General features: G+C 35.2%; 1 protein-coding gene across 13 annotated transcripts in view; it reads right to left on the reverse strand.

Moving 5' to 3' along the window:
- Positions 1-19,683, reverse strand: part of RALGAPA1 (Ral GTPase activating protein catalytic subunit alpha 1) — a 130,603-nt gene that overhangs the window by 65,763 nt on the left and 45,157 nt on the right. For 6 of the 13 annotated variants that reach the window (XM_030274666.4, XM_030274662.4, XM_030274664.4 and 3 more), the window contains 12 exons: positions 18,036-19,607; positions 15,990-16,114; positions 13,721-13,937; positions 12,378-12,554; positions 8,997-9,149; positions 7,126-7,319; positions 6,908-7,006; positions 6,641-6,796; positions 5,110-5,238; positions 4,008-4,133; positions 2,747-2,805; positions 696-804 (listed from right to left, as the gene is read on the reverse strand). In XM_030274666.4, coding sequence (XP_030130526.4) covers positions 696-804; positions 2,747-2,805; positions 4,008-4,133; positions 5,110-5,238; positions 6,641-6,796; positions 6,908-7,006; positions 7,126-7,319; positions 8,997-9,149; positions 12,378-12,554; positions 13,721-13,937; positions 15,990-16,114; positions 18,036-19,607 — 3,116 coding nt within the window. The remainder of the gene's footprint in view (positions 1-695; positions 805-2,746; positions 2,806-4,007; positions 4,134-5,109; positions 5,239-6,640; positions 6,797-6,907; positions 7,007-7,125; positions 7,320-8,996; positions 9,150-12,377; positions 12,555-13,720; positions 13,938-15,989; positions 16,115-18,035; positions 19,608-19,683) is intronic. The other 7 variants (XM_002200519.7, XM_012574144.5, XM_072930216.1 and 4 more) reach the window with 3 other exon arrangements.

Here is a 19,683-nt window from a genome sequence, read left to right on the forward strand (position 1 = left end):
AGACTAGACTATTCATAGAATTTTAATGCTAACAAAAATACATAGAAAGATTCTGAAGATAAACTGGAAAACATTTAAAAAGTTGAAGCTATTGCTCACAAACATGCAAATTTGAAAACTGCTTAAAAACGAGATGTTTTTACTAATATTTTAATTATTATATAAAATAAAAACAAATGCAAAAATATTTAAAATAGGAGGAAAACAAAAACACTCATCAAAGAAAAAAAACCCAAAAATATGCAGTTCCTGGAATGAGCATAGAAAAGGACTCTGCCCCAGCAAATTAAACATCCCTGGTGCTTCCATGCATATAGTGTAAGTACTCTGCATTTCTCACGAAATATCTAGCCAGGGCTAAGAGGCAACATTGCATAATTCAATGACTCAAACTCAGGAGTGAACACGCACAGAATGTTGTGAGAATACTGTGGTAGGTAAGAGTGGCTACTGATATGTATTAAAATAAAGATCCACAATTTTATCTTCCTAGCACATGATTCTCTCCAAACTTAAAGAAGAGTAAAGCACTTTTGACATTTCAGAGATTCACTCATTAAATTGAGTTCTCTCTATTATAAGGATGGCAAATGAGACTGTGAAGTAAGGATGTTAAAATGTCATTATGACTTTGAAAATGCAAACTATCTTCACACATAAAGGCAATATACATTGTAAAAATTTAATTTTCTCACCTTTAAAGAAACACATATCACATTCAATGCTTCCTTGATCTGAGGATGGTGTGATTCATGGACTAGTTCCTCACAGATCCAAATACCAAGGCTGCAAAGAGCAACACATCTGTAAAACAATGTTGGAAGACAAGTTGCTGAGAAACATTCTACAGGAATGTATAATTTGTTAAGTTTTGCTAAAGACATATAACAACAAATATCTTTTTGATATTTCCAAAACAACTGCACAAAAACCTTTCTAGTACTATAGCTTATATAAAAATGAGCAAGAAATCCAAAGTATGCTGGTGAAGGCAGAGGAAGCACCCATCTGAGCAATTTAAAAATCTAAAAGACATCAAGAACTCCTGAATTTCTATGTGTATTTTGATTTAAAATATGACCTGAAATCAACTTATGAGAAATTCTTATATTTTCTTAAGACAAAGCAAAAATTGGGGTGGCAGCTTCCTCCTTCCTAACACAAGAGGTTGCTCATATTTAGAGCTTCTTGGACACAAAGATGAGAGGGGAATGTTACTCTCTCATAGACATTCACATTGTTTTAGATGGACAGTAAACAAGGATGAATAGAGGAGGGGTAAATGAATCCTAGAGACAGCATACATATTGTGATTAGTACATTAACTCTTGTTGTTTCTTCATTTAAAATCAGGAAATAGAAAAGAAATGTAAAGAGTATTTAGATATATGTGTTCAAATCAGCATATGGATGAAATTTGTCAGAAATGTTAAGCAATCTCTGAGCCATTAGTTCTTTACTTCAGGAACACAGTCTACAAATATTTTGGAACCAACTTCAGAATTCAAAATCCTGGATAAAATTGGAGAGCAATCCAAAACTGACAACAAGACAGCTGGTCATGTGACCTGCAATGCATTACATCTGGGAAGGAAAAACTGTAGGCTAGAATAGAAACAGAAGTGGCTATAAAGCCTGTGCTGTAGAAAAAGGATTTTAAGGCTACATAGAATCATGAAAATGCTTGCAGACAGCAAAAACACATACAAGAATTAATTGTACATTATAGTGTAAAACCACCCTATTTGTACGTTGTAACTGAAAGAAAAATTACAAAGTGGAGAGTGTTATACCTTTTAGAAAGCAGTTTTGTAACACAAAAAATTAAATTCATGCGATCTCAGGATATTTTTTTCCTGTGTTGAGAAACATTATCAGCTCACATGAAGAACAGGTAAGTGGGCTGATGAAAAACTGCTCTTGGTTTTCCAAGAAACTGTTTAAAGGGTCAATAAACTGATTTTTCCAGGTATGTAGATTTTCAGGTATGTACTTCTAGTATTTTTAAGTGGCAATATATTAGTTGGACATATATTTTCACTCTATCCAAATATATAAGGCACACAAATGCACTCTTCCTTGGTAGCATTAGAGATTCCTATTCCAATCCCATACACAGGACTGTGTAACTGAATGCTTCTGAAGATGGGTATGGAGGAATAAAATCCCAAGCAAATTAAGAAACAGAAAACTGGTAACAATCCTCTCCAGAGTTGTTTATTTGATGAAGATGCTTAGGTTTAAGCATCAGAGCAACCATTCCTAGTTTAATGCTTAGCTCAGTTTTTTCTGCTTCTTGTCTATACCATAAAAAGGGCTCATGTACACTGGGTTGTTTCTGTTTTTCAAATTAAATAATGTGATCTAATAATAATAAAAAAAAAATCTACCCTTCCCTCATAAATAATGTTGTCCTAATCAAAGTAAAGAATGACTTTCTAGTCCAAAAAATCCCTGAGCTGAACACCAGACTAGGCTGTGAAAGCTTATTCTCTTACGCTATTTACACCCTTTCCTACCAGCCACTATCAAAGAAAGAATACTGGACTAGACCAGACCAGTATTTAGCATCTCTACTACAAGCAATTTCAAATTCACATCATAGACCACAGTTTTGACAATGGTGAAGCAAACCATTAATAAAATGCAACAAACTTTTACTTTAAGCTCTCTAATGTATTCACCTCAAAACAGTCTAATAAAGAAAAGAATCTATTAATGTAGAAGCTCTTTTTGTATGGCCTACCGTGCAGGACCAGATGGCTCCTCTCTTGCTGAGCTTAACACAGTTTTAATTATGAGTTCCTAAAATGAAGAGGAAATAATCACTGATTTACATGTAACTCCATCACAGAAAGCATCAAAATATTATTATAGTGCACACAGGCATATTGCTTAGCTGAGTCCCTACGTTGTGGTCAGATGAATTGTTTGCTTACCAGTGCTCCAAATATCTAGCCTGTCCAAGATACTCATTACTGTGCCACCCCAAGAATATCCTACACATTACTGTCCTAATTTCTGCTGATGAGCCATGTATCCAATTCTCGTCAAAATATTTCCATAAAATATCAAGGGTAAAAAAATAAATAGTAAAGGACTCCCTGAAGCTATCTTGAGTAGTGCTAAAGGGTATGACAGAAAGAATCTTTTATTTTAAGGTTTAAACAAGCATTTTAAAAACATTTATTGATTTAAAAAATATTTTCAACTAGGTAGCAGACTGAGTGCCTACAGTGCCTTAAGAATGCTGTCAAGAAGAACTTTGACTCAACTACAGTGAAATCTCCCTAAAGCTGTTGGCTGCCCTTAATATAATTTACATAAACAGCCATTCTACAATATAAATGAGAAAGAAGAAATTCAAAATCAGTGTCCAAAGGAGAGCAAGGTATAAAGCAGCTCTCAAGTCACCATTTCCCTAAACTGAAACAGTTTGGAAAACTTAAGGGGAGCCTTTCTTAGACACACAAACTGAGCTCTGTGCAGTTTCAGTATATTGTCACACTACAGAACTGTGTCATGATAGACAAGGTAAGGACTCCATTAATATTTGCCTTTTGAAGAAAAAACATACTTCTGTACAGAACACATTGCTGTACAAAAATATTTTAAAGCCTCTAGGAACACAGGCAGATTTCACCAGTTGTGAAATAAATAAAATTGTCCAAATAAATTAATAATGAATCTTAAACCTCTCGATCTTCTTGTCTCAGCTAATTAAATCTGTGATACCTGCAAATCTCCCTAGTGAGAGGAGGCTTGAAAGGGTGAGATAATGTACCATTTCCTTCTACAAACATAAGAAAACACTTGATTATTAAATTATTAGCAATTATAATGTATCTTTAGAAGTATAAAGTTTGACAAGACTATATGGGATCTTATATTTGAAATTACTTTCAAAGAACGTTAGGATCTAAAAATCTTAATATTTTCTGCAAAAGCACAATATTAAACATGTATTTGGTGATAGAATACTAGCCAAATATTCTTAAAATCCCTACCTTAACATCTGTAAACTGAGACACAGCAATGTCAGGAATATTTGGGTGAAGAGCTGGTAGTTCACGATATAAATTGGGAAAACAGACTAGAGATCCTAAAAGAACCTGTGCTTCAACTCTTGGTGCCTGAAAAAAAACAGGTGGGAAGAAATATATATTCTTACTGCAATCAGGAAGCTGTCATTTCTAGCTATCTTAAAAGAGAATGATGGTTAAAATTGTATACAGCTATTTCCTTTATCCTGGAAATTCTCAGCTCCTGCAAAGCTGAGTAAACAGAGACCTCAGCTCCTTGGATTGTTACTCATGCACACCCCTGCTCTCATTTTCCAAGACAGTAAAAAGGAGGCAGAAGAATTGTTAGGACTACAGACAAATGACAGAGCTGCCAACTGGGCTCAGGTCTTAGGTTCAACTAATTGACCAGGATGTGGAGAACTACTAAATGGGACATGAGGCATTACTGAACAGGAAAAGCTACAGTGTAAGAAGCTGACAAGAGGCTTCAGATAGTACCTTGAGGGAGACTGGATTTTATAACTGGTTAGAGAGGGATTGATGGGAGAACAGTCAAAATTCACAGACAGCTGGAGGAGATTATGGGGGATTTGAAAGAGTACAATATGCACAGCCAACAGCACCTAGGTAATCACATCAGTATTACTACATAAGGCTGAACTTGCCTGAGTAATAAAATCAGAAATGTGAAAAAAATCCGAACAGTGCAAACACTTGCACATTTGAGTTCTCAAGCTTGATCATAAAAGTCATTCCATAGCAAAGATATGGACTAATAAGTACATTTTTTTAATGAAATCATAATCAAAACGGACATTTACTTTAAAACATCTTCAGGCGGTCACAACTTTTGTAACTCTAAAATAAGATTCTCTGCTTCAACACTAATTTTGCATTCTTTGCATATTTTCTGGAGAGGCATGTGTAGTGCTCTAGAATAAATAATTTACATTATCTGTATTTGATAAACACTGCATTGAATTCTGGGATCAATTTGACACCCTAGTCAAGGAAAAATATACTCCTCAGTATTCTCTCAAATTCTTCCTCACTCATAACTGAGAATTAACTGATGAATACTTACATTGAGGAAAGAAGAAGCAGCCACTCTTCCTGCTGCTACAATGAAATCCATAATAAGCATGGTAGCACCAGGCAAACCAAGTGAAAAGAACTGAGGAGAGCAGTGCTTGATGATTGTATTGACAATATCCTCGCAGAAGGAAAAGGGAAAAAAGGAAGAGTATCAACACAAATCAAATGAAAAATGAAAGAAAAAAGGCAGGTATTTATAAAAGTTGGAAAGCAAAAATGTGAGAAAGAAAACTTATTGTGGCCAGTAGGACACTCATTAGTGAGAGAGGAGTAGCACAAAAAGAGAAATTCCTTAAGTATACTCATATTAATGTAAGTAAACTTGGTATACTTCATAGATCAATTTAAGCTTGAACAATAGCTCATATATTAATCTACAGTCAGCTTTTAACAGTTCTGTAACTGATTAACCATTCCTTTGAATAGGTACAGAAGAGATACAGTAAGATAACCTTAACAACTGCTTAATCATCTCCAGCAAGTACTGCCCAACTTTAAAGAAGGTTAGCCTCTTACATATACCCATATGGAACCAAAATTTGAAGGAAGATAACAAAGTGTTTTGCAACATTTCTGGTATGTAGTTAATCAGCACAGCATATTATGTTCTTGTAGACTTACAAAAATTATTGTACGTGTTGCAATTTTTTCAAAAGTACTTGAAAAAAATATAAAATGCTTTAATGGTAAAAAAACATCCCAAGTCTACAGGTAGACACCCCCCCCCCCTTTTCTCCTTTGAATAATTCTCCACAAGTAGCAATATCCAACTAAATAGCAGTATTCTCATAGGAAGATCTTCAATTCAGCAAGAAAAGCAGCATTAATGGTTGTTACAGGACAGAAACTGGCGGTCTGTCCTATCCATAGTCATCTGTGGAATAATATTGGACTAATTCTATTCTTCCCAGTTAATGAAAACTGGGTTGCTTGAACTTTGATCTACCCATGCCTATAATTGCTCCTCAAAAATATTCACAAATGCCTCTTTTTTACACTTCTGCATAAAGTATTTAAGTCATATAATATTTTCAGACTTCTTAATATCAAAACCTATAAAAAAGGTCTACTCCCACTGATCAGATACGCTCAGTGCATCTCAATTTGCTGGTTCCTATACTTGCTGTAGAAACAAAGTCCTCCAGTGTAGTGAGCACAATTTACTAGCTAAACTGTTGCATCAGGGAGCAAGTAAGAAGAACAGTAGACTTTAGAGAGATCTGCTTCCTTCTCTTTCTTGCGTACTTCAATCTGTAACATACAATCAATTAAAAATGAGAGAGTACCTTTTCTGCCTCATATTCGCTTGAAACGGACTACAAAAAAAGCATTTCTGAATACAACCAAGAACATGAGGATAATTTATCAAAGTTTTCTTTTTAGAAAAAGTATCAGTCACAGCAGTAATTTCCAAAACAAAGTTGAATTACTCAGATGAAAATACATTGAATATTTTTATGAACAGAATTTTATTTTCAGTCATAACATTTATATTATCTTGAATTTCATAATTAACTTACTTGATCAACATGAAGAAGTCCACAGTGCATTATATTGTAGAAATGAGTTAAAAAATCCCTGTTTGGAGACACATCTTGTCTTCGTTTCATTGTCTTACAAATAAGTTTATAAGCATGTAGCTTTCCTTGTTTGTATTTATCAGTCAGCATTGTTGCCTACAGTTTTAGAACAATATTTATTATTCATAAATAAAAAAATACATTAAACACTCTTCTACACTTATGTTAACTTTTATTTCTGTTTCACAGCTTAGTGCTCAAATTTACCTTGAAGAGCCACGGTGTTAGAATTCTCAGTGGTGGAATTAAAACTGGGGGAGATGGTGAAGTTAGGTTATCTGTTGAAATACCAAGATTGTCTCTTATCTGTGATTAAAAACAAAACAGAAAGAGAATTATTTAAGGGAAATATATAAGGCAGAGTTTTTCTTTTTTAAAATCCTACCCAAACAGGTCAGGTTGGAGAAAAGTTTCAGTTCTTTTACCTTGGCCAGATTCTGCCACAGTTCACACAGATAATCAAAAACCTGGGCATGAATTTCTGGATCCATGATGCTGTTGACATCTCCCAGAATTCCTAGCATCCTCCTCCACATCACAGTAGCAACATCTGCGTGCCATCCTGTAAGTGTTCCCCCAGCCATCACACTGCAACATTCTGAGGGGAATTCACTAGTTTCTGTAATGGAAGAAAAAAAGCATAGTGAGATCTACCTCTCCAGAACTGGAAAAGTTCTGATACAACTATTAAATACACATTCATAAAACTGAACGATGGGGCTTTCAGAATAAGGTATTTTTTACCCATTCAGCCACCTCAACACTGTATGTTATGCTTTGTCTATTATAAACTCTGTAGAGGAAGAATTGTCCTGTTTCTTATATTCTTTCATGAAATAACATTTAAGGTCACTGCTGGAGCTCTAATACAGATCTGATGGACCTAGTAATACCACTCCTCTTGTAAGTATTTTCTTACATTCCTTGAAGTCAATGAATCTCCAGAACCCCACCTGGCTGCATTCAAGTAAAATTATCTTTCAACTTATCTTAGCACCACAATCCTAACACCCACCTAGCTCTTTGCACACATCAGTGCAATATGAATAAACATTCTTTTTTTAGGTGGAAGATGATTTAATCTAGACTGTCCATATAAAGAAACCTTCAGTAGATTATGATGGTTCAAGTCTACTCAGGTCACGCTTAACTACCTAAACAGCCTCAAAATACTAGATAATGAGCCAGCTTGAGAGCAGCAAGCATTCAGAATCTTCTTTCCACCCCCTTAGGTGGATAATTCATTGGGATCTTCTGAAAATCTTGTAGCCCTCACAGGCATGCCAAATCAAAATTAAATCTGAATTCAGCCTAATCACATAGTCTCTTCTTTTGAACTTCTGGGCCACTGTGGTAGAGACACTATTGATTTCTAGGCTCTAGATTTTGAAGTACAAAGCAAAATGATCTTTCTGTCCATCAGTAGGCTACTTAAAGAAATAGGGTCTGAAATACATAGCAGACACTCTTTTGCTTCCATGAGGCCAAATGCAGGAGAAATATTCACATCACATTTACAAAGAAAATGTATCTTAGAATTCGATAGCTAAAATAGTTGACATAATTACAAATTGGTTTAAATATGAAAGGGAAATGAACCAAACTTGCAAGGAGAAATTTTAAGATTATGAAATTATGTCTTATTATTTATATATCAATGATAAAACAGTCCATGGCAGGACCACACGCTAAATTAAGCTGCCACAATTCTAAGCAACTACAACAACAACAATTATAAATATGTGGACTATTAATCCACTACCAAAAACTCCAATGAAATGCAGGTTAAAATGCAAAACATTTTTTTTTACTTTTAAAAGCAATGACTGTAATTAAATGTTTTCTGAGGTGCAGATGAAATAGCCTTGTACCAGACTGATTACAACTCATGTGATACTAGCTACTTCACTACATTGCAAAAGAAAGGAAGAAAAGAAAGAAAGAAGGAAAGAAAGGAAGAAAGAATGGGAAGGAAGGAAGGAAGGAAGGAAGGAAGGAAGGAAGGAAGGAAGGAAGGAAGGAAGGAAGGAAGGAAGGAAGGAAGGAAGGAAGGAAGGAAGGAAGGAAGGAAGGAAGGAAGGAAGGAAGGAAGGAAGGAAGGAAGGAAGGAAGGAAGGAAGGAAGGAAGGAAGGAAGGAAGGAAGGAAGGAAGGAAGGAAGGAAGGAAGGAAGGAAGGAAGGAAGGAAGGAAGGAAGAAAGAAAGAAAGAAAGAAAGAAAGAAAGAAAGAAAGAAAGAAAGAAAGAAAGAAAGAAAGAAAGAAAGAAAGAGTTTGTATTTTCTATTCCAGATATTGCCTAGGTCATCTGGCGTCTGTAAAACAGAGTGGTGGAGCTTCTCATCCAGCTGCAGATCCTTCTGCTCAATATGATCTGCATGCAGAGTGGCAGGAGAGGGTGTCTGTGATCGGGATCCAAGAGCAGATTGGATTGGAGAAGCACTTTCAGATCCTGCAAATGTAATTTTTAACAGTTACCTTAAAAGCCTTTTCTATTTTCTTGAGCTATTGAAATGTTGTCTAAATACATCGTTAACAGAAATTGAGCTGCTTTTATGTATTAAATTGGGACAAGAAAAGATAAAAAACAGTAAGCAGATCTCCCTGTGAGTGGTGTTCTGAAAGAAAATGAAGTACATGCAGAAAAACTGAAAGATGAACATCAAAATCAGACAGGTAAGTGGACTAGCAGACCTCTATTTTAAGTCCAAATAATTCTAAATGTGGTTGCTTTGCAGAACTTTCAGCGTTTTACACCAGCTAAATTTCTCATCATATTCCCTCACCTAGATTTCTCTCTAGAAAAAGTTTAGGCAAAAATTTTCCTGGAACAAATGCTTTTCCAGGGTAATAGATGCATGCAAGTTAATTTATAAATAAAAGCTCAAATCAGTAACTGATAATCTTAAGTGTTTATCTACTAATTGAGATGAGAAAATCCATAGGATGAGAAAGTTCTGTATAGTTATAGGGGTGTTATTTCCTTTAAAACAGGAAATCACAAGTGTCAATGACAGCGCTACAAAAGCATTTTTCTGTGATAGTCTCTGAGCAACCTCTCTAGGCAATTATGTGGTCTCCACTGTGTTATCTGTGGAGAGGGAGTAAGTAGTTGCATTTTTCTTCTGTACTATCTTATGTTTCACATCCTGAATTAGTCTAAAGATCCTTATAAGTAGCTGAGTTTAGCCAGAACAGTCACATAGCAGACAAAAAGAGAATAGTCACAACAGACTTTTCTACACACCAGCACATGTTAAAATGGAAGAATTCCTATTAATTTTAATTCTTTGATAAATGTAACAGGGACACAAAAATATTATGTGTAAAGGTTGGTATTAGTGATAAAGTGAACTTTAGGGATAGCAATTGAAAAGTGAGTCTTTTAAATAGTAATTTTCCCAAATTATTGTGAGAATAATTGAGGAACATTTCTTATTTGAGAGAAGTATTCTTTATTATAAAGAGAACAAATTGTTTGAAGAATTTGACAGAAAATGCTGTTATCAGAATAGAAATTGCAGAAAACAATCTCTATTACGTTGTTAAACTGCAAAGGTCTCTATCTCCTTTAAATGGCTAAGACAGTGAAGCTTTTACAATCAATTTAAATCAACACCTCTAGGCAGAATAGAGGGACACTACTGCTTCATACACAGACTGCTGTCTCACATGACTTTCTACTGACCACCAGTTTTCCACATGCTTACAGAGATAAACTAAAATACACCCTTCAAAGATGTTCAAAGAAGTATTTTCTTACTTCATTTCCATCCTGCTCATTAGCTGGGGACAGATGATAGTTCAAAGAAGGAGCAAGAAAGACTGATGAGGAAGAGAGAAATTGAGAGAGAGTGGGATAGAGAGGGAAAGAAAGTGAATAAGATGGAAAGAAAAAGCAGGCAGGGAAGACAGGGAGCAGAGGAAGGAGAGAAAGAGATCTTCATATGATGGAAGAGAATGGACAGAAACAATTATGGAAATTTTGCAGAACTACATGACTCTGTCATTAAAAGAGACTCCAGCATACGTGGATCTGACTTTGACTGAGACTTTCACAGGTACAACTTGTTCTAGGACTAGTAAACAGCAGACAATATCAACTTCATCATTTACTTAGAATATGATGTAATGCCCATATACTAAAATCAAATTATCCTTCCAAAACCCTTCAGATTTATGAAGAGTAGCTTTCTGATCAGCAGAACCACTGAAAACTTGTTTATTATAAATGTGTTTTGAGGTTGAGTTTCTGCATTGATTTGCTGGCATTTAATATAGTGAAATTCACATTGCAGCTTCCATCATGATAGTCTGCATACATGCAATTTTCACTAGATAACTGCCTATCTTTCATAAAACATTGAAGAAAATAACATCCTTTTTTTCTTATATGTCAATTTAATAAAAATTAGATAATAGGCTGCAATATTATTGGGGGCATGGAACAGTCAGAGATAGACAAAACAAATACACAAGTATTGTTTCCTCAGGAAACCCAGCTAAATGCATGTGACACACAAGAGCTGCCTCTCTAAAACAGTGATTCACACAAGAAGAGTTAACCACAGAATCGCTCAACAGACAACTCAGTCATTAACTGCAATCTTATCAATTCAATTATAGTGCACACTTGGACAAAAATACCAAATAGTAATGAAGTTATTAACATATTAAAACATACAAACAAACAGAAAAAGAACAGATCTACAGCAAGGACTTTCGACAAGCACACAGCAAATAGAAAAATGAAGAGAACACAAGTCAAGCTGAACATTGTGGAACAAGCTGAACAACAATGTCCATGAAAGCTAATGGTTCTTTCAGCAGAAGGGCACTTTTAAAAAGTGAAAATTATGGCAGAGGAAGTAAAGATGTCTTTCCATCTCTCTGAAAATGTAGAGTTTGATTTCTAACAGAGAGCAAGACACAATATGTAGGTATAAGTTTTCATAGAAATATAGATAATAACTGCAACTTGATACTTGTTACAACTAGGGTTGTAACAGGAATAGTATTGTATAACAGCTATGGAACAAGGAGTATGAAAATGACTATGGGCATCTTTACTTCTCATGTACAAAATCTGGTAAGACACCATTCTTTCAGATCATCCTCATAGAGAAGTATTTTCTCTTTCACATAGGAGCCCATTCAATTTTGGTTAACTGCATCACTTTCCAGTTATACAAATGTAAAGTGATGTTACATGGCCAAATAACTAACATTTGCATAATAAAACCTCTCAGTTACACAACAGACAATATAAAGAGATATTAAGATGCATGCATATAAAAGAATCCCAAGATACTTTAATATTATACACTAGTTTGAAGGAGCACTGTGAAAACAAAGCAATTTATGAGAATAAATTATTTAACTACCAGTAATAGAAGGACATTTGTAAGAGATCTAGCATACATTATGTTGTAAGAGTTTCTCATTGGTAATTGTATAGATTTTCTCATGAAGGGCTTAAAATACATTTAGGACCATAGATAACTAAGTCAGACAAAGGTTTTCCAATTATGTTATTTCACATATTACTTTTCAATAGCAATTAAAAAATAATTGAAATAAGGAATCATCTTAAATAGAATAGCAGAAGCTAGAAGTTGCATTCTTCAGGATGGGTGAAAAATTTCAGAAATAAATACTTTTTTTAAAAAATCTACTTTACCAGTAATAGTTGCAGCTTCAGCAGACAATGGTTGCTGATTGAGACTACTTGTTTCTGAATCTATGTGGAGTGTAGTTAGACTGGCCACTTCTTGTTCCTCAGCACTTTGTTGCTGTCCTGAAATTGCATCAATGTCAGTAGAAGCTGGCGTCCCTGCCTCAGTGCCAAAGCTGAAATCTGTACAAGGAAAGTACTGTATTAACTTACAGCATAAAAATTCCACTAATATGAAAAAACCCCAGAGCCCCAGGACCTCCAAACTAAACAGAAACCTTGAATGTGCATATTCTTTGCTACTAGCACACTGTTGCAAAATTTAAATAAAATACAACAGCAGAAAGTATTAACTATTATGAATATTCTCTTTCCTGTCATAAACCCTTGATTGATGTCTACAGAAGACATTCTTCTTACATGCCTGTATTCTGCTTAGCTGCTGTAAGTGCATCAACATCTAAATAACACAAAATAATGGAATCATACACTACGGAATTTATGTGTAAAATTTACAAGCTGGAAGAAATATTCAAGCTTGTTGTAAAAGCACTAACTTCAAACTGAAACTTTTTACAGCAAATGACACTCTAACAAATGTTATCCTCATTACTAATGAAAAAAATGCCAGGCTGACATATAGATTTTAAATGCCATGACTATTTGCATAATGGAGACATATATAAAAATCGTAATTTCTTCCAAAAATTCTACTATGTAAATATTATTTTAATCCTTTATAACACATGATGTCATAATTCCTAGCAGCCATAATGACCCCTTTTGTTAAACAAAGGTGGGAATAGATAAATAAAATGAATGAAAAGCATTATGTTATTAAACAAAGCACACTAATTTTAACAAAGCACACCAATTGTACCATGATATTACACTTAATATCTTGATTAATCTATAGCTACACAAAGATCACTGTAAAATAACAGAAGCCTTTCTTTAAATTTCACCTAATTACTTTCAAAAGAATTAAAATAATTTCCAAAATAAATAAGGTTTAATTTTTATGTTTTGTGCAAAACAGATAGATATGCTTCACAGAGGAGACAATATTGCTTTCTAACTTCTGTTCAATTACTTTCTCCTCTTTGCAAAGTAGTACTCCAGTGTTCTTTTGTTTTGGTATAACTAAAAAAACAATAGCCTCTTGTAAGAACCTTTCTTGTTTCATTAGCTTGCTTCTGAATTCAGTAGAAAATCAAAAAAATTTCTCTCTACAGAAAACTGCTGGCATACAACTTTATTGGGCGGGGGGGAAACAACAACAAATGAAACAAAGGAAATTTGCACTACATAAATCAAAAATGCTATTACTTTCGGAAAAATGTACTTGCTTTCAAATTTGCGGCTCTCATACTGGAAGGCGCTGAAGGAGTCGGAGTGGCTGTCTGAGCTGATGAGGTCACTGCTGCCCGCGCTGGCGGGCGATGTCCACTCGGAAGGCACGCCTGGGTCATCCGCAGGACGCATTTGGTTCTGCTTGTTCAGTATATCAGGAAGGTCTTTAGGAACTTCCAGGCTGCCAGGGCTGCTTCCTCTTCTTGTCACATTCTAAACATTGAAGATATATAAATTATCTTACAATCTTGGATGGCTTGTTTACATAAAATGGAAAAAGTAATCCCACATTTGGTGAAATCAGAATGTAACAAACAGTACCTAAACCAGAAATTGCCATCATTCTAAATACCAAGACTTTCCAAACCCCCCAAATGAAGAACCCATGCAGTCACAGAATGTCATAAATACAAATTTTATTTGCACAGTGGATTTTTGGATGCATATCTTAAAAGGCTAGGATTCAGAGTAGCACGGGCCACATGGTAGGTAAGACATGAGAGAGAAAAATAGTTAAAAAGTATAGCACATCTAAATAACTAAGAAAACTTGTTAACCTTGGTTTCAGACACAATGGCCTATAGACCACCATACTATAATCAGAAACATGATTTATAGAAGGAGCAAATGAATTTAATAATTAATATATTAATCGTCTTATGACTAAAACACCACTTCAGTACTGATTTGGAACACAAAAGACCACACATAACAGAAGTAAGGCATGCAGATTTGCTCATTTACAAGTAAGGTGGTGGCCTATTTGAATTCTTTTTTTAAGGCATTTTTTTCCACAGATAGCACTGTTTGCTTGAGAGGGAAGAGATAACAAAGTAGAAATGTCATTTTACGAAATGGCTAGAAATTTGTATACATTATGAGACTATAGATGCCTTCCTTTCACCAGGCCCAGTCACTTCTGCATTCTTTTAGTACTCTACCACTAATTTTAACTCAGACTAACAAGCTTTGCATGATATGGTTTTAGCATTCAACAGATACAGCAATCTAAAACTAATCTTAGTAAGCTGGCAGTGTTTTAAAGAGGCATGTCTGTTGTGTGCTAAGTGAAAAAAATGAGTGGTAGTTTTGGTGGTTTCAGTGTTTACTCAAACTTATCTCAGAACTTTTCTGCTACCTGAGGGAAGTATCAATACTCCTTCCTGTATGTCTTCTGGAACCAGCTGTGATGATTTCTGGTTTATTAATTTTCAACTAAGTTAACCTTTTTCATAGTCTACATGTTAGCATTTTGTTGTATACTAAAAAGAATACTTTGTGCCAACAATCAAGTTTCATAAACATGAGTTCAATATAAAAGAGAAAAATGTATACATATGGACAAACTCCATAGATCCTCTCTTGCCATTTATAAAAGGTGATGGTAAATAAACAAATTTTAATAACTTTGAAGAATCTTCTTCTGTCCCTTATTATCACCAACTTCTCTACTGACAATTTTCTATAGGAGTATGTCTTACATGAGTATGTCTTCAAATGACCTTGAAGACTTTAAAGAAAAAGGAACTAAACAATTTTGAAACACTATCTTTAAATTGCTACCCATTCTGTTCTTAATTTGTAACTTTTTTTTTAGTATTTTCCCTTTGGTTACTACTTAATAAGCACTTATCTCTTCAAATCAGTTGTAAGCATTCAACAGTAACCAGAAATTCTTAATTTAAAATTGATTAAAACTTCTTATGAATGCCATTCCAGATAACATGATGCTTTTGGAAAAGTCTAGGAAGAAAGCAAACGGAAAGTTGATTTGATTAGAATTGATTTACAAGAAATTATTCAACACTTGGAAGTGAAATTAAAAAAATAAAGAAAAATATTTGAGTAGTTTTGTAGTCAGTTGCATTGACTATACCTGTAGAGAACAGTACTGTACTACAGCATGTTACTTAATTACAGACCATGCCCAGGACTGCAAATTTATATTTAAACTAGTATTCTGAAAGTGTCTATGTACAGGCAGGCATCTTTGCAGGTTCAATTAAGGCTGTTTAATTCAATGAGACTATTCATCTGACAGTAACTTCTGCATCGCTTCAATGAAGATTCAATAGATATGAAAACACAAATTATATGAAATGGCAAGAATCTATGCCAAAGGCATGGAATAATTAAGCAATATTCTTAATTCTGTTTCATAAAAGCCACAGAAATATTTTTAGTGAACTGATTTATCATGCCATTGACAAGTTCACACATATATGGAGACTTAAGTATGGAAATATAGCAAGTTTAAAGGCTTACCAGTGCATTACCACTGCGGAGTCTCTCAGCTATAAATTCGTCCATGAGGTCAGGAACATTTGTATTGCTACTGCCAATATCACTATCAATAGGGTGCAGCTTTTGACTCATGTCCTCTCTATTCGCTAAAAGCAAATGAACAACCATTTATAGTAAAGAAGGCATCAAGACATTTTCAAAACAAAATGCAACAAATGAAAAAAAACCTGCTAGTTAAAAGAAATTTAAAAATCAAAATTGCCAAACATGCATTTTAAGAATGTCCCTCTTTTAAAGCAGATTCTACTTTGAAAATTAGTATGGCTTCTTCTTCCCACTTAGCAGGGGTTAGTTGATTTCCAATTCCACCTTTAAGAGCAGGAAGCTTATAGGTAAGCACTACTCAAAGTTGTTAATGCTTGTTTTAAGGATAAAGCATATGTTCTTCCTCCATATCACAAGTAAGTAACAAATTCTAAAAAAAATATGTGATTCCTTCAGGCTCCTTCTTCATTGCATTCCTAATGAAAAGCAATGTAGTGGAAAAAGTAAACTAGATTGTAATAGATACTAATGACAAATGGCAATGTGGCACTGTATACAGTTAGTATTAATAGTGCAAAGAAAATGTTAAATAATAAAATTACATGCTAGCACATGGAATGAAAGTTCTAACTCTAGATGATCAATGGTTACGAACAATTAATGAAGTTCATTCTGTTATCAGTGTTATATTTTTGGATATAACTATACTGCTCATATTTAGGTGTGGCTTTTACACCTGACTTTATGATATTAGCCTTTAAAATCTTCCAGTTATTCCAGTTCATGTTCTCTTTATGCACATTTTTCCCTCAGTGTCATCTCTCATGAGACCACAGCGCAGTTTATTTTAACAATGAGTTTCTATTAAATGTTGGAATTTAAGTAACAGGTACTTCTAAAATTGGTGCTTTTTAAATATGTCTTTTTCAGGAGTCTACTTTCTGAAAAGCAGCAAATCATTTTTGTGAGACCCGTGACAGTACCGCTCTCAGGTGCTGTGCTTACAGAGACTGCCCTCAGGTGGCATTAACATCTTGATGCAGGATGCATTGCAGAATCCTCTGTTAATCATGCCAGCATAACAATGAGAAAAAACGAAAACCTGCATTACTGCTGAAAGTTAATTTACTGTTCATTTACGGTTATGTGAACTCTAATGTATATTAGAGTTGTAGCCTTCTTTTATGATCAGTCCACAGAGGTCTCATAGTTAGCAGGCAAAAGACTATCACAAGACCTTCACAAACATCCAAGATTCCAAGAAAAAAAGAAAGTAATGGAAGATGTTGCCAAGATTCAACTGCAGCCATTTGGATGAATGAATATAGGAAGGCCTACGACATGTTTTGAAACAGACTCAAACAAAACCTTGTGATTATGCTCAGAGAATTGTTGTAATGAAATCATTCCAGTAATAGCAGATTGCTATTTCAGATTATTTTTTAAAAACTATCTAAAATGACCTCCAAATGTAAATTTGAGGGGCTCTGTTTTGGTTTTGTTTTGGAGGAGGAAAAGGAGGAAGAGGATGAGGAGGAAGAAGAAAACACACTAAATGAACCAGAAATACAATTAGTTCAACCTAGTTGGTTGGGAGCCAGGTCCTTCTGACAAAAAAACTACACTCAGAGTGAAGTAACACATTTGGATAAAATATGCATTGCCAATCATTCAGTAGGCTTAATTTGAAGGCTCTGCAATGTAGATGAAAATTCAAAAGTCTCAAGGCTTAATCCTTTATTAGGTCATTTACTGTCTCTTCCTCTTCCCTAATCTGATGATCTTCAGCAGAAAAGAGGTTCAACTAAGTATCTTGAAAAGAAAAATTAGTAATTTAAAGTATGTAAACGTAACTTATGCTGGGAGAAAAATCAGCTGGCTATAGGCGCATGCATAACCAAACAGGGAAAGCAGTGATCATCCCAAAGCCTTTTGATTGCTTATCAGAGCTTGCTTCAGTTGCATTAAGCCAAACTGGTGCTGCCTTTCTCCTTTTGCGCTCTGCACACTGTTAGTGCTCACCTGCAGCTTTCCTTCCAAAATAGCCCATTACATGACTGTACAGATCCCTCAGTGGAGCCTCTGCTGGCATTCTGTTCTGCCTCTGTGGGGAAACATTTGCCTTCGGCTTCGAAAGAGCATGTACAACAGTTTTATAAACACCACCCAGGGAGCCCTGCTGTTGTGCCGACTCCTGACCTGATGCTCTAAAGGCACTACGACATTGGAACTGACTAACAGGAAGACCTTCTTTCTGCAACACAGTTGCTTGAGTTTCTGTAGATTCCTTAACTTGCTTGCTGCCAGCTGAAGCAGCATTGACTGCATCTAGATGCCTATATATTCCAGGTCTAACCAGCTCTGTGGCAGCTGATGAGCTACTACTTGCACTGGTACTGCTGTTGCTGCTACCACTACTGCTACTGCTGAAGCCACCAAGTTTACGAAGTCTTGCTTTCCAAGCAGCCTCTTTGTTCTCAAGAGGATTGTAAAACTGAACTGATTCTGTAGATGGCCTAAAAGTAACATGAACGCTGTTTCTTTTTTTAGTTGTTATTTTCATGATTTTGGCCCTATGAGTTACAGTTTCAGATATACTTCTTTTAGTTGGTGCCAGTTTGCTCGTGCCTGTTATGTGAGGCATTTGAGGATCAACTTGTGCTTTAGGAAGAATTTTCTTTGCATGGACAATACGTGAGTTGGTCACTTTTTCATTAAACTGGGCACTTTTATGCTTTTCAGCTACTGGTGCTTTCACAACTAAATCTACATCAGTTTCAGTGGCTGCTTGCCTGTACAGATATCTCTTCCCTTCTTTGCTGCTAGGACTACTTGACCCATGATCAAACATGCTTTCATATTGTTTATCAATATCTAACTGTCTGGCTTTATTGAGCGCTTGATTTCTTGTAAAAAAGTCTACTTGAGTAGGTGCAATATTGCTTATAAAGCCACTTGGCTTTTGTTCTAGTTGCAGTTCTGTGTTATTGGCTCTTTCTGCAACAGTGTTGCTAGTCGTGCATTGACCAGTCTGATCTCTATTTTCTAATTCATCCAGTGGTAATCTATTGTTCCTACTTACTGATGTATCAACTTCATGAGCAGAAGCCTCATATTTATCTATCTCAAAGTTACCGCAAAGTTCTTCTTTTTCTTTAATAAGATATTCTCTCAGAGAGGAAAGGAGATCATCTTCACCTTCAAGGTCAACATATTGGCTTTGTTCAAAGGCAGTGTTTGCAAATTCTACCGGCCCTATTAAATGACAAAGATGGTCATAAATACTATCCCCAACTTCCAAGGAGGACTCTCTGCTATTTGTATCAGTGATATGGCTTTCAGTGGATCTATGCATTGAAGAGGTCTCAGTGGAATTCTGTAAGCTTGGAGCATGATGGGATGAACTGTCAATGACAGGAACTGCACCTTTGGCTCGTTCAACTGCGAATGGTTCCAGGATGTCAGAGGTGCTGCTGCTTCGTGGCAGTGGCTGTTCTTCATTTAATGCACCAAAAACTTCACTTGGAGCATCCTCACTCTGAGAAAAATGTCTGACTCGAGGTGGACGTGGAAGAATTTGAGCATCGTCAATGTCTGTAGGAAAAAAGTATATGTAATATGCACAAAAATTTACATACAGAGACAATCTATATTTACCACTACATCCTAA

The sequence above is a fragment of the Taeniopygia guttata genome, chromosome 5 (genome assembly GCF_048771995.1).
Source record: "Taeniopygia guttata chromosome 5, bTaeGut7.mat, whole genome shotgun sequence".
Taxonomy (NCBI): domain Eukaryota; kingdom Metazoa; phylum Chordata; class Aves; order Passeriformes; family Estrildidae; genus Taeniopygia; species Taeniopygia guttata.